Here is a 21,705-nt window from a genome sequence, read left to right as displayed (position 1 = left end):
TTTAAAGTTGAAGAACCGGAGAGAATGATAACATGATTAGACATTTAGGCAGTGGAACATGTCAAAGAAATTTGGTTTACTAGCCTGGAAAAATGGAAAGGAGAGATATGGTAGCAACCTTTCAGTGTGCAAGGTTTTTTTATGAAAAAGAAGCAGAATAGTTTTCCTCTGTGCTTTGTAAGGATATTTAAGGATAAGTAAACTTAATTTAAATATATGGCATATATAAGTCAGATATTGCACTAAGCTTTCTAAATACATAGAAAAGCATTTTTGGAAGGCATGCGTAGCTTCCTTCTCTATGGGTTTTTAAGAACAGATCAAGCATAAAACTTTCGATCAAGGTCTATAAATACTCTTTGCCAGTCTGGGGTGATGGATGAAACCATCTTTTAAAGTCTCCTTCAACCTGATATTTCCATTATTATGTAATTTTGTTATTATCTTTGTAACTTTCTCTTTCCAGCAAACAACTGGGGTAGAAGATCGATCTCAAATGCCCACAGCACAGCATGGACAACATCCAAAATTAGGTTTTAATAAAACACAGAATTACCTGAAGAGAATGCCCAGCAGGACTCAAGCTAAATCTAAACGTTTCATTGAATGAAGGCTCTCGGTCATGCCTGCATACCCTGGTTTTCTTCTTAATTATTCTCTTTTGGGTAGAGATATTGACAACATACAGCTTCACATACAGGTCTGGGGAAAAATAGTTCAATGAGTTAAATACAGAAGCTTTTAAATAATTGTTGTTGCTAATGACTTCAACAGAGGGGAAGTGTTGTGAAGAAATAGAGCATGGTGCTTTACAGAATCATATTCTGTTCTCGTTCACATAGTGTACAAATGGAATCACCCTGCCAAATCCAGGGGAATTACTGTGTGCTTATAATGCTGTCATTAAAGGAACAAATACCTGATGTCTTTATGTAGATCTGAAAATACTATTGCTCACATGAGGTTTTAATTTTTAAAAAACTTTTATGCCAAAATATAATCTTTCACTGGATATAATTGTTCTTTAATAACCTAGGAAGTTGTAATTTTTATTAAACTTAAAAAAGGATTAATTTTTAACAACCAGAAGTAAATTAAAAGAAGGATTAACTTCTGAGAGCTGATTTGTTTCTACCAAATGTTTTTACTTCCATTGAAGTTGCTTACAGGAGAAAAAAAGAACTTCAGAAAGAATCCTATAGATTATGTCATTCTGATTAAGAAGCAATGTTCTCTCCCATTTTAGTGGTGATTTTAAATGACTTGAGATACATCCTACTTCGTGTTTTTAAAGTATCATGAAGCTGGTTGCTGTGTGATACCTGGTAGATGATCTGGAGATTTAAATTTGTATGTGATATTTCTGCACTGAAGGATTTCTACTATCAGCTGTTCTCCATCTGTCTTCATTTCCTTCTTTAATGCAATCTTGATTTCACCCATAACCTGTGTTTTACCTGGAAAAGCAGAAAAAGCAACCCTCATTAATGTTAAAGGAATCTGAATGTATCTTTCTAAATTGGAAAAAAGTAGGTTTCCTTTTTTTTTTTTTTAGTTTGGTGGGGTGAGTTTGGTCTTTTTTTTTTTTAAGGCAGTGTATAGTTTTTACTGAGGAGTATAAGGATAATGTATTGCTTAGATGAACAAATGGTATATATGTGACATACACTTGTGTAACTAGGTTATATGCTTCAGAATGTATTTGCTTCAGAGGACCTTTTTTTCCCAAGAATACAAATTTCTCCAGGAGTCATTACAAGTCATGTAATGGTTACTAAGTGCACCTTTTCAGAAACCTTTACTACAAGATCCTGAAGTTATCTCATTTAAAAAATGAAGGGGGGTGGGGTGGGATGGGGTGGAAAGGAGACCATTCAAAGAATGTTAAGTAAGATTCTGAAAGGCAATGAATTAAGACTTTGGTGAAGTTAGCATTTCATTTTACCTTCTTATATACATGGAACAATACCATTCACACGATTTAAAGGGAAGTGCTCACTGTGACCTTTAAAAGTAAAGGTGATTTTCCTTCTTGTGTGGGCAGAAATCCAGGACCATTACTCCTACATCATATGGATTTCTCTCTAAATCAGTCCAGAGATGGAGAAAAGGCACAGAACGAAATGTAGGCAAAGCTGTTCTGCCTTTCCCCTGCCTTTCCTCCCAAAAGGCTTTACCGAAGCCAGGCAGATAAAGCAGGGCTACATCTTCTCAATGCATGCGGTGCTGTAAGTGGAGCCCATGCCCTCAGCTCCATGCTGTCTATAGTAGCGTCATGTCATAACAGGGGTCGTGCCTCTGTATTTATTATCCTGCTACTGTAAAATATTATTTCACCTTCCACTTCTCTTTATACATTAGTTAAAAAGAAACCAAACTGTTAAGCCCCTGAAAGTCTTTATTACCTAGTTTCTGGTGCCAGCAGGCTGCAGACTTAATGCATTACCGGGAAATTCTAGAAGCTGGTGCCAAGATGTAAAGAGCAAAGCAATTCTGCAGGAAGTAAACAATTATGATACATCTGGAGAAGCTTGTCTCTTTAAGAGTAGAAAGTTACCAAGTGGCATTTAGAGATTACTTACTTGTATCACAAATGTATAACCAGATCCCCACTAAAAATGCCAGCTGTTGTTTCACAGATGTCCATGAGCAATCAATTATGCATTCTATTGTTTTTCCTACTCAAAGTATTTTTTGGGATCATGAGTAAAAATTTAATAACAAATAATCACAGCTACAACCTTGGGCCCCCCTCCTCACGAACTGAAGCTGGAACCAAACAGTTACAGTCGATAACAAATTTGCTGTTGGGCTTCAGCTGGGTCAGTGTTTCACCTGCAGTTTGTGAGGTGGGTGAGGACCTGTTAGGATGCAAGTGATTATTTCACCGTGTCTAATACATGTTTGAACATGTATTAATAGCATCTTGCTTTCTGCTGTATGTTTCATTCAAAGAGAATGGAGCTCTCATCTTGTGATGGCAGCAGTGAAGGTCATCGGTAGCGGGGATCAAAGAAGGAAAGGCCAACAATGTCCCTGTTGTTATTCATTAATTGTTAAAATGCCCTTTTTCTGCAAAGCGTTGAGTGCCCAGTGGGTCTAGTTTGGCTAAACTGTGGATTTTGAATGACTGGAAAGGGATACAAGGAAAAATTATAATGCCACCTCTGCCCTGTGTATAAACTACTGAAACCACTGATGAAGATGTGACATCCCTGATAGGTATTGCATAAATCTGACTTTTTGATCAATATTGATTCTTGCACTGACTACAATGCTTGATCATGAAAAAAAACCCAGCATGGACAGTTGTAGCACAAACCTAATGTTAGTTTCAGGCAGGGGTCCTCAAACTACGGCCCACGGGCCAGATACGGCCCCCCAGGGTCCTCAATCCAGCCCCCGGTATTTACAGACACACCCCCCGCCCCCCCCCGCCGGGGGTTGGGGGGGAAAACCAAGCAGCCGCAGATGGCTGCCTGCCGCTTCATCTATGCGCCAGCCCCCTGGTTAAGAAGTTTGAGGACCCCTGGTTTCAGGCAATCTTTAGTTAGCCACAAACTTTTCTGGAAAATATGCTTGGCTTATTTACCTTACTTTCTTCCCTGTCTGTCCTAGAAGGTCTGTTTGTAGCAGTTGTTAGACCTCCTCTTTCTTGATTGCCTGAGTACCTTCTTTCTCACTGATGTGCATTCAGCCTAAAATGAGATCTGGTGGGTTGGATGCTACCTGTGATGCTGTGAGCCAGAAAAAGGGAGAAATGCTTCTGGTAAATTAGAATGTGTTTGAAAATCCCAGCACCATTTCTCAGCATCTGGAAACTTTCCGTAGACTGTTCTGTGTCCCCAGATACTCTTTATGACAAACAATCCTGCTTCACTATTTAAGCCTTATGGGGAAAACAATGATCTCCAGCTGTGAGTCCATGAAGCATGATAGCTCTCATGTGCTTCCATACTGTTTCATTTCTCCCAGAGCATGCCGTGAAAAAACTTTAACACCAGCCTTATGAAACATTGCACTAAAATAAATCACCACTTCAAAACCTAGCAGAATTTTGAAGATATTTATTCTTTCCATTGCTTGGCTTTCCCCCCTCTTTCTCATATATGTTCCTTACATCTTTCCTTTGACAGGTGCGTAAGGATAGAGCAAATGTACGTTGTTTTGTGGAGATACACTGATGAGGGGGAGTGTTAATCCTCAACTGTCTATGAGCTGTTGAGAGAGTGCACAGTGAGCTGCACTGGACATGCATGTTCTTTGACTGATATGACAGAAATAAAGTTGCTTAGGCTGTCATGGGATTGGATGACCCCAAGGACTGCATTGGCAAGAACAGCTTTAAATATAGTGCCCAGTCACAACCTTTTGCATTCTTATATAAGTTTAGAAAACATCAGTCATAACTGGTGTGCAACTGGAACTGATTGTGGGTAGTTTGGTATACTGGATGATGATAAAACAATGCTATAATGCAATTCTGAAAAAAAGTAAATACAGTGAAAGAGACATTGCATATCTTTCTAGGAAAGTACTAATATGGCTTTCCAAGACACTGGGAAAGAATTTGTAACCTGATTATTAATATTTGCCTCAATAAAGATGAATTCTGGAGCAACAGGTGCAAACCAGGTTTATCACAGTGGCTAAGAACCATGTTGCAAAGCACCAAAACCATTACTTTCTAATTTAGCCTAGGAAACAAGGAATGGAAAAAGATGAATTTGCTTTCTACATATGATAGGGTAAATGTTGAAAAGGATAAGAAATATTTAAGCTGAATTTGTGTGATATTTTACCTCTGATGTATATATCAAATGCAGACTTACTGATGTGCCACAAGAGGATCACAGGCATGCATAGCAGCACTTTAGGAACACGTTAATGGTAGCTAATCAAGTCTTAAAAATATATAGCTATGATTAAATACATTAGTGTTTTTTATGTGAGAGCACACCTCTTTTTAAGGGACCAGATTTATTAAAAATCCATTAACAATTAAAAGGTGATGGTTAATTAACTGAATTGCTTTAAGGTATTTGAGAAGTGAAGGAGTTTAAATTTGTGATGGTGATGGCAACATAAGCTTTTGCTCTGTAGAACTGTCACACTCTGTGCTGTGAAAGGTTAATTAATTCTGCTATTAGTCTTAAATGACCGCTGCTGTAAATCACAGGACATGTCCTATGCATTGTTGTTGTCAACTTCCAGGGATTGATAACTATGGATTGTGCTGCTGTTCCTTTTTGATCAGATGCCTGCTGTCAAACAAAATTACCCAAGACAGTAATAAATAGTTGTTTCCCATTGGTCTGTGTTATCAAGGCTAATTCAGTGGAGCATTTAAATGAGCGGGTAAATCTCCCTGGACAATGCCAGGAATTTCATTCAGTTCAGTTGTCTAAATGTAAATTTCTGAGCTAATTTATACATTTATCTTAGAATCAGTTGAATTGCCTTCTGAGATCAACTATGTCTATTCCCATAGACAGATCAAGTGTGAGTAGGTTAAACTTGGAAATTTAAATGTGAGATGCCTAAATGCTGCTACCCGATAAGCGTTTAGGTACTAGAGTAATTTTCTGAATGGATGCCAGATGGCCAGAAATCACAATTAAGAAAATACATAAACTGACATTTTGTTCCATGGTTGTGTATAAGTTAGTCTGGGCTGCTTCTGTTCCAGAAGAGTGACTGGGAGTATTACAGCAGTGGAATTAAAAATGAAATGGGGGGTATGTGTGGATATTGACAATCATTTCCCAGATTATTGTTTCCAAATGAAGCTTATAACAAAAATATTGTTCCCAAAATAGGTAGGAAATGCTCTTCTGGAGCTTCAGTACTCATACACTTTATGGTCAAGGATTTAAAATCACAGAAAGGTCCCTCTGAGCAGCTTCCAGTGAGCCTGGACTACTGAGCACAGCAATGATAATTTTGGGTTGTAGTTCTGGGGGGTTTTGTTGGGTATTTTTTTTTGTGTTTTTTTTTTTTTTTAATTCTTTACAGCCCAGATCATTCTCTTACTACTTAATCAAAGAACTCAGATGCTGGAAAAAATAAGCAGGACAAAACAAAAAGACCCAACCAAACAAAATCCAACAGTAAAACCCCCAGCTTTACTCTCCTACTTTACAGCTACAATCTATCGGACCAGCATGCCTTATCCATCTTGTATGCAGAAGAGGAACATAGAGCCCTCATTTGGTTTAGCAGGATTTCTCCTCCTATTTTTCCTTTTTGTGTGTTCAGGGAGATGGCTGCATTTCAAGAATACACAGTCTTTCATGGTTTATTTCTACACTTTCTGATTATGAATACTCATGTTACTTTCACTTTTCTGAAAGCACCCATCCCAGAGAGCAAATTCAGCCCAGTTTCCAAATTCTGGTGCAGAACAACAGCTTGCTCTACAGACAACCCCCCTTGAAAGACCAGGCACATCTACATGCTTTGCCATTAGTCCTGTGTCTTCTGACCCCCATCTCGCTGCCTTGTGGCAGAAACAAAAAGAGCAGTTGGGGGGTAGGGGGTGGGATGTGTTTTGTGAGATTTTAGTGCAAAAAGCCTGAGAAAATTTGAGTTGTCTTGTTGCAGCATGGTGGCGGTTGTATATGGACAGCATGATGCTGCCCTGGGGGATGCGAGGGAGAATGCTGGAGCACTAGGTGGTGCACGGCCAGCTGTGTCAGTGCTGGCAGTATGGAACACAGGGAAACAAAGGCGTCCCCGACGCTGTTGGGAGATGAGCAGGCTGTCTCAGGCAGAGCAAATTACTCTGTGCTAAAAGAATTCCTAGGAAAAAACTAAAATCATTCAGTATAGAAATTAATCTAGATCAGGGAGTCAACCAAGGAGAGAAATTATGTGACAGTGCAAATGCCAGTTGTGAGGCTACATGATACAACTCTGTAAATCTCTGTACATTTTCTCTTGAGGGAAGTCTGGGAATAAGAAATCACAGATTTTTGTATTAGTGGCTTCTGGGTTTTGGTACTTGTATTTTGTGGGAGTGTTGCCCACGAGCAAAGTGAAGTGAATGAACTCTGTCTCCCAACTTGCCTTACAGTGGTTCTGAGTATGACATGAAGAATTGTTTCTTCTGAATCCTTTACATTTACAATTCTGAAACAGTAAGTCATAAACCTCAGAATTTCCATAATCTTTCAGTCTAAGATGAAGAACTGAAGAATGATTAGCATAGTGTCATCATAAGCATATGATCAGAAATAAAGACTTCTTTAGTTAGAACAAATTTCATTTCCTTAGGTCTTTATCTGTTTTGATACTCTGAGACATTAAATTAATGAACCTCTGAGAACTCTGAACAGTGTTTACTGGTAGACTACATACATTTTTTTGATGTATTTTACTACAGCTTGTCTCCTAGGTACCTCGTGACTTGGACTTGGTGCAGCTATAGTTATCTCTAACTCTGTAGTAAGACACGATGTTTCGAGAACTAAGCAACTCAAATGCTCCTTACGTAGCTGCATTTCTTAAACAAAACCTTGGCTTCAGCTATATTAGGGTATGTTTGTAATATTTAGGGAGTTAGAATATGTAGTAGCATGTCATAAAATGTAATGAATCCAAGGTGGGTTCTGGAAAACTTGATTCAAAGTAGGAAAATTTACAGCTTTAAAAATATGAGACATGATTAAAGAGAACCTAAAACCATGGGTTCTGTCCCAAGATTCTCATCCCTTAGTAGCTTTCTGTGATCTTAGACTTCACGTCTGTGCGCAGTCTCAGAGGTGGAGATAATAGTATCTACTTCTCTAAGTTGTTTGGATTTTGTAATGAAGTTGGTATACTGTAAAGAGAGAGACACTGATCACGTAAACGTAAACAGGACTTTGGTGTGTGATCCCTAATTCAGTGAGAAAACACAAAGACATCAAAAGGCTGACGAGGACCTATGCCACTGTTATGTATCCCTCCACCATAGTCCATGAAGCCCATACAGACATTATTTTCTTTCTAACAGAGTACTGTTGTAGCAAAAAAATATGTTTCTGCTGGATTCCTTTAACAGTATTTTGAGAACCAGAAGTCCATCCTCCAGCAGACAGCTGTGCTTCAGGAAAACAAGATAACATCGCCTTATTACAATAAATAATTCAGTATTACTGCAAATACTAGCCATTTATTATTAACATTTCAGTATTACAGTTGAACTGCTCCAACTGAAGGTAAAGCAAAATGGTATTCAATATAATTTTAAAATTAAATATACGAAGAATGCAAAATACCAGCCAAAACTTTCTAATCTTTTTTTTAAGCAAACCTTTCTTTTTTTTTTTTTTTTTATAATTTTTTACACCTCATTGGGTACTTACAGTACCAGCTGGTTTTATTCATAATGCTTTTCATCCTCTTGCTGGGACATGAGCTACTGGCAAAGCTGTTGTAAAATAATGATGGATGAACTTTATAAACAATGCCTCCCAATGTTTACAGCCTCCAACCTTCTCTGTCCTTTTGAGGGTTTTTTTCATTACCTTCCTTTTGTCTTTCACCTTTCTCCCACATATTTCTTTCTCCCTGAAAACTGCCACAATTTTCTCTGTAGGTTGGTTTTGTCTTTGTGTTCCTTACTGTAAGAAAAATCAAAGATCAAATACAGTCTTAACTACTACCTCCTCCTGTCTCACAGTGTTTTAAATAGATGTTGGATTTACTGGCATAGGACTGACTCAATAAATGCGCTTTCCAGCTCCGCAGGTGAGGCTGAATACATGCAGGTTCTGAAATTTGTTGTTCTTGCAACTGGATATCCAGCCTGCCCTGCACGATGCTATTGGCTGGTCATGGGACAAACCAAAGCTCAGAGTAAGGCAGTCTCTTCTTATTCCCCCTGCCCTGAAGAGGAGCTGCAGCTGCTGAGGGTCCCTGGTCTGTGTTCCAAGTCTTCTCCAGTCTGCCTACAAGAAGGCCAGGTGTTGTTATATGTGATGGGCTCAAGTGTAATGACAATTTATTCTCTCCCTTACCTGATGTAGATAGGCATACTGTGTGCAGGCAGTCATGCTCCTCTGAGATGGCAAACACTATCGGTTCAGCTGATGACAAATGGGTTCCCCCTGGGATACAGGGATACTCTGTGGCGGGAGGAGGCATGAACTGAGGGAACTACTCTCTTTTGCTTTCCCTCTTCTTACCCTGAAGATGCAAACTGCTGTGAACAGACTGTGTATCATGAGATGAGCAAAGATTAAGGTCTTTCATTAATATTTCCCTGCCTCCTCTGGTGTGATGTGCATGTAATCATGTAATGAGGGAGAGGAGCAGAATTAAGGAACTGTGCTCACAGCAAACACAATTTAAAATTGTGTGGGCAGCAAGAGTGGCTGGCTTTAAGGCTGAGGCACATGAACAAACTGACAGTTTTAAATTGTGATCCTTAGAGCTAGCAGGCTCACTGCACACAAAATTTTGAATATACTGGTGCAGAAATTTAGCCTGTATGCCCAGGATTAAACAAAGATTATTTGAAGGAAAATATGGTTTAGCCTTTGTTTTCAGATGAAACAAACCCCATGTGCAAAATACATTCAGAAAACAGAGAATGCTTCTTGCCCGTTGAGACTCTGAGAAGTGGAATATTTCCCAGAAAAACTCTCTTTCATTTATTGGTTGCTCTGTGTGTGCACCTCTTTTAGAGATTTGATGAACTTCTTTTAAAAGAAAGAAAAACAATAAATAATGCTGACTGCGGACTGATGCCATATGTAAAAACTCTTGGCCTGAAGTAAAGTGATTTGTGGGAGAATAATACTGATGCTTCACACATGCTCAAATATAAAAAAATAAAAATCATTGTATCAATCCAATTTCACCCAGCTTTATTTCTGTTAGTTGGCAGTCTAAAATGTTTTAGGAAAATGTCAGTGAGGCAGTAGGAAGAGGTTAGTGAGGTGGTAAGATTAATTAATATGAATTAGAGGAGAGTTTCCCTAGTGTCAGAAGCTGCCCAAGTCATTGACCTAAAGGACAGTATAATTTGTCCAGAAAGATTTTTTCAATATTTTAGTGGGACTGGTCCCTGTACCATGGAGGCATTTGGAATAACTGAATGGGAAATCATGAGAACTCTAAATATCACATTCAACCAATTTAGGTGACTACTGAGATCGCTTTTAACGATGAAGACAAACACAGAATACCTGTATGTATTTGACAGGTGATAGGTAGAGGGAGAATAAAAATGGGATGGGGGAAGTAAAAAAAAAAAAAAAAAAGCAGAACTAATTCATAGTCCATCCTACTAGATATCTCTTATTTATATTTATTTATACTTTTGTGGAAGGGAAACCTTATGTTCTGAGCTGATTATTCTGTCAACATTCTCTCCGCAGTTCCTGCAAATACCAGATTTACCCAAAGTTTAGTTTTGGTTTAGAAGAGCAAACTAATGACAGGGTTAATCATAAGGAAGTTTAGGTGCCTAATTCAAACTCCTTAGCCTCTGTAGTCGATAGGGATGGCACCTCCTTAAACTTGTATCTTAGGATGGACAAATGCCTTCTGGAGATACCTACCTTTTTTTTTTTTTTTTTTTTTTCCAGTGACAGTTAAGAAGTGATGTGATGTGTTTAATTTAGAAACCTGATCTTTAAACAGTGAAATTAGGCTAGAAGTATCAAAAAGCAAACCTACAGCTCTAACATGTTCCATCACATCAATGACAGAAAGCTAAAATTATGTTTTAAATTCTTCTTCCTATTTTAATTGAACTTCAAAGATAGGTGCAGCCTGGATCTGAAAGGGGGAACTGTGCACCCTCATGCCTCAGAAGGTAGAACTCTCTTCAACCACCTTTTCTCCCTTTCATCCTCATCACAAATTACTGCCTGAGCCTAAATATACATTCACAGTCTTCTTTTCACAATTTTAGCATCTTACATAAGGAGACATACCAGACACTGCAGATAGATTCAGCTGCATAAAAGGCGGCTTGCCACAGCACATCTGAAATTGTGATGATGAAAGGCACACTTTGCCCTGGCTTTTGGATGGACAAAAGTCCATGCAGGCAAAAGAAGAAAGCTATTTAATGTCATACATACAAAGCAACATGAACCTTCATTATTTTAAGCCTAGTCTATTGCAGATTTACCAAGGAGAAAATGTGTTGCTAAAGGGAGAAGAAATTTGCAAACTGCCATTAGAAGTCTGTATTAGACATAACCACAGTTCAGGAAAGTATTTTGCACAATACTACAATAATCTTTGTGTTATAGAGTGTAAATGTTATGTTAAAGTGGGACAAGTGAGTCTGCAACCTCTCCATATCAGTATGAGAACACAAAATGAGTTGTACCAACACAAAACCAAGGGGGATTTTGTTAGATTTTGCTTAGATTCTCATTTAAATGGTGACAGATTTTAAGCTACTTTCTCTCTCCCACAGCAAATAAATTTTGTATCTTTTATTTTTAGTTTTGATATGCAAGTTTTTGAGTGTTTGACAATATATTCTGAAAAGACAGAATCTCTTCTGAGCCAACCTTCATTTTCTATGCCAAAATAATGAAAAAGTTTACACCTTCTCATTCTGAAGATGTGAATATCACAACAGATTGATTTATTCTTTTGATCCACTTGATGTCATGAAATTGGACATTCTGGCTTGAACCACTAGAAACTCCAGAAACTGGATTAAAGTCCATTTGGCTTGCACTGCAATATGATGAAAGTATAATAGAAATAATATGAGCACTGTCAGATGAATGAAATGACTCCCATGGATGGTAGCAGAAATAATAGAAAATTTGCCCAAAGATATAATGAAGAGGATCAAATGATTGTAATTATAATTCAGAAATACTAGGTAGCACAGTATCAGAAGGGAAAAAAACCTAGATTGCCAAGTAGGTTTTGTGTATGATTTACTTTGTGAATCCAAAAAGAAAGTAATACTTTCAACAGAGTATTTTGTACTTGGGATGTAAACAAACATCCCCAACCTAAATTCACATACACAGACGGCTCTGAAAATATTGTAAGACTATGTATTTCCTAAGAACAACAGCTAAAAATGAAAGCAATGAAACCAAAGTACTTGCAGATTGCATTTCTGAAAAGTAATTGTTATTTTAGGAAACCTGCTGAGCCCTTTGGGATCAGTGACATGAAAACAAAGTTTGTTTATATAATTTCCATCAAATGTGTAGGTCAGACACAAGCAAAATCAGTCATATTGCATTTAAATGTAAACTAAAGAACATGCTGCATTACAGGACCAATTAGGAACCTCCCCGTTTGCTTTGGCAGATAGCTGCCCTGGTGGTGACTTTTCATTCCTTTTAGTCTTTTGGACATATGGGCCGATGAAAGAAAAAAATCAAGCCTCAGAGGTAGATGGCCAAAATTAGATCCAAGTCTTTAAAGAATTACAATCATTAGAAAGATAAATAGAAAAAGAGCTTAAGGATAAAGTGCTGACTTCAGGAATAGATGTTACCTACATATCTAATACAGCTTTAGTTTTACTAGGCATGCTAAAGATTTTAAAAGTGGTGACTAAACTGAAAAAACTACTCATGTTTTTTGACTTGGTAGTGCAAATAATAGAATAGTTTGGTGCTTTATCTTTGTCATAAAGCCATCCTATCACAGTGAAATGTACACAATGAATAGGAATTGGTGTAAGAACCACATACGAAGTGTTTTCATTCCAGCTAGTTTGGAGAGCAGCTCATTGCACATTTGCTGCACAGACAATAAGCACTGAGCCTGCACAGTTAGTGCAGTGGAACAAGCTGTTTCATTTCACAGCTTGGCCAAGTCATTTATAGCCCATAAAAAAATTACCTAACACATGGTGGCATATGTAACTCTATAAAGCTTTCTTTGAGAAGGAGGTGGAAGATGGCATTTGTATACACAAATATATCCATACACATACTGAAGCTAATGCAATATGTTAGCACTCTTTTGTGCTATAAACCTAGTAGGCACACTATCATGGTAACTGAAGATGAAAATTTTTGGTAAGAACCTGCCTATTCATTCCTTGCATCATGATTTCCAGATTCCCCCTCAGATTTATACTGCAGCTCTGAGGCTCTTCAGTGAAATATGCTTAAAGTCTTGCTCATACCTCCCTGGAACTACACACTGGTGAGCACAGCCGTGCGTGCTGCACAGCTCGGGTACCAGAGCAGATGCTTCTGCACTGACTGTTCATGTGGAAGACAGGTAATGCTATGATATTAATAGCTTTTCTTTTGCATATTTACATTACCTGGACCAGCGGTAGCAGCCCACTGCTGAGATGCTATTTCTCTATCATTAAATAAGATTTATTACTGAAATAATTGTTGCTAATAATACTACTAAATATAAGAATACGAGAAATTGCCTATTCAGTGTGATACTAAGAGCTGTGGTAATTCTAACAAAGCTCGCTGTGTCTAATATACAGAAGAAAACCAGAGCTGTCTTCCAGGACCACCAGAGTGTTTTGTGGCTGGCTGTAGAGAACCTGAGAGATTTTAGCACAAAAATGAATGCTTGTAATTACTACTGGGATTCAACTACCTGCGTAATCTGTCCAACAGAGCAATAAGGGATGAGCCTTTCCATTAATCAGGATAAACATGGAATCAGCTCAGTCAAAACTGGAAAAATGTGTTAATCCAAATTTTGCTCACGAGGGATGGACAGAAATTATATGCAGACTATTCCACAGTATTATGCAGAATTCAGAGTTCTACAGTCTCTGGAGGATTGATGCCTGGAAGCATTGCTTACAGTAATGTGGAGATGGTTCCTAAAGTTGTTACCAGTTTGGAGATATATAAATTTATCTTTCAGCTCCTGCCCAAAATCTTCTATTAAATAGATATTAATTTTTTTTGTGAAGTCTGTAATCTTCCATTGGAAATCTTTATAGTCTAAAGTACCTGCTTTTCATTGAAATACATACTTTACATTTTCTTCCTCATTCAGCACTCAGCAGTGCCATTATTCTTCATTTCATGCAATGCTGATTCCCTCAAACTGCTATAATAGACATATCCTAAAGTTGGTATTTCATTGCGCTGTTGAACTGATGTGTGTGGTTAAAGTCCATGGAGACACATTTGACTAAAAAATATCATATAAAAACCTAGAACAGAATTAAAAATACAGGGACAGTACAGTACTTACATAAATCCACTCATAGAGCTTGGTGTTGAAGACTGAAATGACGGAAGGAAAAAGGGAAAATTTGCACCTATTTACAGTGTTTGTGAAATGGGAAGAAACTTGGTAAGTAAATGGAAATAGATACCACTGAAAAAACAATTGTGAAACTCAAAATGATAAGTCCATGTTCTAAGTGGACTAAATGAGTCCACAGAAGAGGTCTCAGTCTTCTTTTGGGTGTGGAAATGCCAAAAAAGGTTTCTGAGTTTCTGAACTTTCATGGGGGATGGGGGAGATGGTGGAAGTCCTCTTACAAAAAAAGGAGAACTGGGTTCTCCTAAATATTGAATCACTAAAATATTGAATATGGATTTTAGAAAAACAGAAGGGCCTAATGCTTAGTATAGGTTGGTAGCAGAGATGCAAGGAGAAAAAAGATTTATAGTGCAAAAGTGAAAATTTTCCAGTCTGAGGACCTAAAACATATTCAGGACCTTTAAGAGTTAGGAAAAAAAGTCAGAGAACGAGTCCTGAAGATCTCACATCTCAGGTGCTGAGATGTTTCCCTGGTGCCACACCGAACAGCATTACTGAGGGTGACACAGCACTGGAAGAGGCTGCCCAGACAGGCTGTGAAGGCTCCTCTGGAGATATTCAAAACCTGCCTGGATACGATTCTGTGCAACCTGCTCTAGGAGAACCTCCTTCAGCAGGGGCCAAATGATCTCCAGAGATCCCTTCCAGCCACAATGGTTCTGTGATTCTGTGGGAGCTGAGAGTCTGTCAGAAGTAAGGAGTCTTGAGGCTATGATCAGTTGGCCTTTACCTAGATTTAACAGCAATTCCACCTGCAGCTGGGAAACTTTTCTAAACTGTGTGCCCTAGAAAAGGTGAATCAGAAAAAATGTATTTGTATTTAAATATGGCTGGCTGGCTGGCTTAGGAACTCCCCCTAGATGTTCTGAAGTCACTGAAGCAAATACCATCTATCTGTAGAAATGAAAAAAAACCAAACACTTTTTTGTAACTCATTAATTTTTTTTTTTCTGCTCCTGGGCAGTATATATGCGGTAGGATTTGTATAATTAACTGAACCTTTTCAGTAATGAATACAAAGGAGTATCTCATAGAGAGCTAAGGCTCTGACAGCTCCTGTAGATTTACTGTCTGGCAACTGTCTTTAAACAGAAATGAGGCTTTTTTCTGTCTCCTACCACAGGTGAGACTGCTTTGAGAGTGAAAGCCTCACAGACTTTAGGTACTGTGGCCAACACTTGTGATTTTATCAAGAATCTCTGAGATTTAGTACCACTCTTTTGAAGATGACTATTGAAGTCTTGCTTGTAATTTATATTCAAAAAATTAAAGCTGTGCATATGGGAATTAGAAGTAGGGTTTTGCAAGACCTCACAAACTGAAAGTGCAACATAGATTCTTTATGTAACATGATTTAAAACTTGCCTGGTGGGTTTTGAAATGTGAAATACCTGGGACCTGGAGAAATATTATTACTGTTGTATACTCATGAATTTTGATTAAAGTATAGCAAATATTGTGTTTGTGATCATCATCCAGGAATATGATTCCACTGCCAGCAGGAATTACACAGGCTTTCTTTACAGTTTCAATCAATTTGTAACAGAAAGTAAAAGGTTTTTTTTCAACTAAAAATGAAGACAGATCTTAGGAAAACAGAACAGACATTCTTCTTGATTTTGAACTTACTCAGAAGCATTATATACTGTAAGAGAGAAGACTGAATTGAAGTCTTATCAACAGTTCAGGTCTACATGAACTGAAGAACAATGCCTTGCCCTAAACAGTCGCCACAAAGTGTCTTGAATGATGTAAAGAATATTTAAAATCTCTAAAGTGCTGCCTTTTTAGAAATCCTGAAGAGACATGATATGTCTACCGAGTATCTGCCTGGAATTGGCTCAAAAATACAAAAATGCACTGTCCCTTAGGGTAGTGTTCATGAAGAATGACTTGCTGAGCCCGTGCCAGGCCATAGTTAGGTACCAGGCTGGCTGACATGCTCAGCATCATTAGATAAAACCTTGTGAAGAACAGTAAAGTATCACATGAAACTCCTGTTTCATTACCATGTGGAAGAACTAGCATCAGGTTTTGGCTCAAATGCTATTTGTGAGCAACCTGATGCACAACAAATTGTTTCTGTACCTATGACAAAAAACAGCCTGTGTAGGTATATTTTCCTACAGAATACAAGTCTCTTAATTCTTGGTCAGAAAAAATATTAACAGCTGTAGAAAATTGTAGAAATAAATCCAGCTGTTTAATGTGTATGCTGAATATTAAATGATTGAAGACAGAAAAATTCACAGGCTCTGAAAACTAGTTAGTGGTTCTCATTAGTGTCTGACATTATTTAGTGACTTGAACAGCTGTTCACTGCATTCCCAACAAAAGTAATTAATCACTGAGAACTGAAGCATAAAAATAAAAGTAGAAATATTATTTAAATATGCAAAGATTGAGGTATAGATATAGATTAGCTCAATGTCAGTCACTAAAGATCATTTCAGATTGTGATCTGCCTCTGGAAGGAAATTATGTTTTCCTAAAAGTCGATGAGACAACTTTTTCAGTAGTAATGAATATGATTGGATCTGAATTCATCTTTGGTAAATTCAAAATGCAATATCTGGATTCATCATACAAAATTGACTTTCATGGACTTCCCTGAGAGCAGTATCAAGCTGCCTATCTGATTTGGAAACCACCACATACTGATACTTAAAGACTGTACTACTCTGCCCATTTTAATGGGCATACTGTCTGTGGTGGTAGCACTAATTATTTCTGTGAAGTGATTATCATTATGAAAGACAGGACTGCAAGGCTGAAGTACCTGAAGACCATGTTTTATCTCTGAAGTTATTTCAGCACAATTTTACCTCCTTATGACCACATATAGCAGAAATGTTCCCTTGCATGGGGTTTCACAAGCAAAATCTTGAGGATCTATTGCTGAACTGCAAGTCTGTGAGTGCTGTTATATTCATGTTCCTCTCAGTGCTGAATTCGTAAGGTCTCTGTATTGGTAGCTCTTCCAAAGAGAAGGGCTTTATTTACTAGTCAAATATATACATTTTTCTATCTTCAGATCTGAAATTTGAGGATATGTATAGAACAGAACTCAGGTCTACACTTTTTAACTTTACCATTTTCATTCCTCCTTCCTGATATAGTTTGCCTACAGGGAAGAATGTAGACATTTAAATCCATGCCTTGGAACCAAGGACATCATACCCATGTGGGAGACTCTAAACTTGATTCTGAAATGGCTTGTGAGACATCTAATTATCCCGTGCAAGGCACTCAACTTCAGATTTTGAAATAAAATTAATACAATACAGTTCAGTTGAACAACAGATGCAGCCCTCTACATTAAATAGAATTAAGCCTGAGGTGCCCATCATACTGTCAGTTAATAGTCATGACTTTCATCAAAATAATCGGTTTCTGTCTCAGGCCCTTTGTGATACATACTCTCAACTGCTTGCACAAACTGTTTCTCATAAAATTTTCGTTTGCTTCCCTTAGTAATATTAATACCAGTGGTAGCTGGCAAAAGACAAAAAAAATTAAAATGATAGTATAATTATTTTCAGTTTAGAAGAAACTGAGGTTTAAAGAGCATAAAAAGCTGTCTACTGTTGCCCAACCCAGCAGAAAAAAATCATCAAATAATCCTGTTTTCTGTTTTAATTCTGAGGGAGAAGATACAGAATTCTTTATGCACCTGTTTTGCAGTGCTCTGTATTGTACGTTTACGTTCAGTATTTGCACAAAATTATAAGCAGGTCTTCTAGTCAGAAGGGTCAGACAACTACAGCTACAGACAGTAATTGCAACTAAATTTATATTGGTAGTCTTAATTACTTTTCTAACCTATCTCAGGGAAGAACAGAGACAAAATTATAAGGAGCTTTCAAGCTCCATGCTGAATTTCCTTCCTTTCTCCATGCAACATGCAAGCTGCAGCACATTTTTATCAAGAATGCATCCAGAGACAGAAGACAAGTCTGCTATCCTGCTGAGCAGCGTGCTTTCTCATTCTGAAAGCTGTGTGTTACACTTTGAAAACCGGCACTGGTCATGGCAGAGTTAACTCCTCTACTGGAAAAACAAAACTAGTGCCATTGGGAGCTACAAACATTGTTGCTGAGTCTTCCTCAATGCTTTACCCATAAAACCATCACTCTACTGCTCAGACAAAGAAAAGACAAAGGAAATCTGGTTTGGTTTTTTTCTGTTATTTAGCAAAGATTATTTTTTTTTTTAAATAACCTCCAATTTACAAAGCCTGTGATGAGATATGCCAGGTCTTGCTGGCATATATAAGGTAGGGAAAGAAAAGGGTATGTTATCTGTATGCAGTGGCAGAGGGAACCTCAAGCAATAGACAATAATTATGTGAGAGAAATTTGGCCAACTCAGTGGTTATGAAAAATACTATGGATTGTTTAATAAACAGCCGCAGCAGTTTGCTGCTTTAAATTCTTTCTGGTGAGATGATCCCTTAAAGAAAATAAAACCATCTTGGCACAAGTCTAGCTGCAAAGAACATCTTCATCTGTAACTAATCACTGATTCTTACTCATCTTAAAATGGCATAAATGGGCATTGGCGCTAAAAGAGCTCTGTTCACACTCCTGCTTTTCTCTTCCCACAGTTTCACTGACGTTGTCTCCTTTAGCCAGAGATGCTTGTGAACTAGTTGGCAGAAATGATCCTAGTAACTGCCACCTCACCTCCAGCCCCCGGCAAGGTATTGACTTTGGGTTAGTCACACAAATCCATTCGGCGCATGCTTTACACCACCAGGAAGGATGTGACGAGGTGGAGGGAAAGAAAGAATGGCAGTTTTCAGCAATAGTGCTGGTTTACCACAGTGTGATTTGTAAAGAAATTACAGACTGATAATTCAGGGGGGAAAAGACTGCCGGAGGTCTCCAGTCCAACCTCACATTCACAGTAGGGTTAACTTCCAAGTTACAACAGGCTGGGCAGAGCTTGTTCGTTGAGTTTTTAAAACCTCCTGGAGAGGCTCCACAGTCTCTCTGGGCAACCCTACCCAGTGCTTAACTACATGGTGATTTTTTTTAGGTTTCCTTATATTCAGCTGGAACTTCCCTTACTCCAGTTGGTGAATATTTCCTTTTTTTGCTCCAGAGCTCTGAGAAGAGTCTGGCTCCGTCTTCTCTATACTATCCCATAATGTACTTAGCTACCCATAGAGTAGCTGATTTCCTGGAGTTTAAAGAAACCCTTAGCCCCTCCTCAGTAGCCCTTGCACTGGCCCGTAACGATCGTACTGGCACTCTGCTGGAGTCTCCTCCATCTCCAGAGCCCCCAGACCAGACACACTGTTATGGATAGGGCCTTACCAGCACCTGGTGGAAGGGAATAATCCCTTCCTATGACCCGCTCCCTACACCGTTACTTTTGCCGCTTGGTATGCAGCAATAATGATCACAAAGCCATTTTCCAAATTAATAGTGTTTAAAGAAAAGTTTTTGGTGGTATTTTACCAGTGACTTTCTCAGAGAAAATGAGATTTGAAGAGTGCTTTAAACAAGTTCTGTTGAGCAGACACCACACATTTTGAGATGAGAGCATGTAAAACTCCAAGGACATTGTCTCTAATGCCAGTACTTCCACTATTTTTAAAACTGCTTTGGGCATCAATTTTATTTTATTTTTTTTTTACTCATGTTAAAGAAGTCTAAAGAACACTGAATCTGCTTTGTGGTCCTTGCATTATTCCCCAAATGTCTGAAAACAAATAGTGGCACAAAAATCTCTTTTCATAGACCATCCATTTTACTGTCAACTATAAAGAAAAGCTGCCTCAGGAAAAGAGCTTTAAATATAGCCGTGGTGCTATCAACAAGTCAGCGCTCCTGCATGAAAGCAAGTCCCGTTGTTTATTCGGGAGTTTTGCTGCAGGAGATAGAAATCAGTAGCGCTGTAGCACGAATGTAAGCCCAGTTCTTCGTTGCTTAGTTTTGCTGCAGGGAGCAGGAGAGATAGGATGAATCCACCTTTCTGGCTGGTCATGTATGGCTGAGTTTGCTCTTTGTACAGATGGAAGGTTGGTTGTGATTCCCAAAGGCTTCTGATACTGGGAATGTGCGTTCGTGAAGTGAGCTGGACTAAGCTAAATATAAAGTTTCTACAAAGCCAGCTTGGCAGTTCTCTGAACTGAGCAGGTTTGCTTCAGTTATGCTGAAATCAAAGAGCAAATGTAACAACCCTGATCGGTTTTGTCAGCTGCCTACGAGAGGTGTGATTGCAGCACAGGCTGGGAGCCCACGTTTAACAGTCCGCTGGGGGCTGCCCAAAGCTCAAGGATACTTCAATCCCTTGTTACCATTCCCTAGGAAACTCTACACAATGAAATTTAGGCTTTTCTTCACTCTTGTTTTGACAGATGCATGCTCAGTTTCCTTGTGGGCTGCTCACTTCCCAGGCTTTCAGGTCTACACTACCCAACAGGCCCATGGTGTAGGTGATAAGGTTTATTTTATACTTGCAGACTAGTTCCTACATCAGCTTTGTCCCTACTTCCCCATTTCATCTTTGTGCCTCTAACGGCTCCCCAAGTTGTTTCTCTCCCACCCTCCCAGCTGGTGCAGGCAGCCCTGCTGGGATCCTTGTCTTCCTTCCATTAATGAAGCATTAAGTAGATGTCTAAATACTGATGGTTTTGAACCCAGAAGAAATCGTTGAAGTATGAGACAGTGAACTTGTCTTAACTGCTGAGGTTATTTCTGTGCCTATCCTAAGGCCTGATTCTAGGCCTGAGACTGCAGTTTAAACCTGAGACAGATATCATCATCTTGTTATATATTTCATTACCCAGTTGTGACAAATATTAGGGATCTTGTGTAAAAAAGGAGGAAGTTAGTAATTGTAAGTATATTTAAATTTGTTTTACTTGTCCCCCCCCTCTCGAGATAACAACTGAAGTTATGACTCTGTGTGTTCTTTTTGTGATGAACTACACTGAAGCAAACAGGAGTAGAGCAGCAATCTCCACAGAGCTACAGAATTCAGAAAGAAAACATATAGGTCTTTTTTGGCAACTCAGGGCTTCTTGCCAGGCTTGCCTCAGCTCAACGAGGGAGACTGCTGTCTGCTGGTGTGCTTTGAGGGTGAGATTCTTTCAACAAATACAAGGCACAAACTCTTCTGAGAGACAAAACCAATTACAAGGCAATCAGTAACTCCAGGTACAGTGAATCGTGAGTGTTCCTAGCTCTCTTCTTTCTAATGAGCTTTGTGTCAGTCACTGAATCTATAGAATAATTCTGCAGGCTGTCTATAACATCTCTACAGTGTTAGGGGTTGTTTTTCCCAGTGAGATTTGAAAGGTGGAGAATAGAGAAGATTAGTGTGGGGCTTTCCTCAAGTAGAAGCAAAAGAGAAACTTATTTTATTGCTAAATTGATTACTAATCCTGGCAGAATTCCTGTTGCCGTGGGGAAAAAAAAATCAGACGGTGAGCAACATTAAATTTGGAGAACT

At 38.5% G+C, this 21,705-nt stretch overlaps 1 protein-coding gene across 4 annotated transcripts in view; it reads right to left on the bottom strand.

The window, feature by feature from the left end:
• PCLO (piccolo presynaptic cytomatrix protein) overlaps positions 1 to 21,705 on the bottom strand; it is a 402,813-nt gene that overhangs the window by 8,554 nt on the left and 372,554 nt on the right. For all 4 annotated transcript variants that reach the window (XM_037389894.1, XM_037389895.1, XM_037389896.1 and 1 more), the window contains exons 24-25: positions 1,323 to 1,457; positions 557 to 702 (exon numbers count right to left, since the gene is read on the bottom strand). In XM_037389894.1, the coding sequence (XP_037245791.1) occupies positions 557 to 702; positions 1,323 to 1,457 (281 nt within the window). The remainder of the gene's footprint in view (positions 1 to 556; positions 703 to 1,322; positions 1,458 to 21,705) is intronic.

Source organism: Falco rusticolus, chromosome 5, assembly GCF_015220075.1.
Source record: "Falco rusticolus isolate bFalRus1 chromosome 5, bFalRus1.pri, whole genome shotgun sequence".
NCBI lineage: Eukaryota > Metazoa > Chordata > Aves > Falconiformes > Falconidae > Falco > Falco rusticolus.
This window is presented reverse-complemented; position numbering and strand designations above follow the sequence as displayed.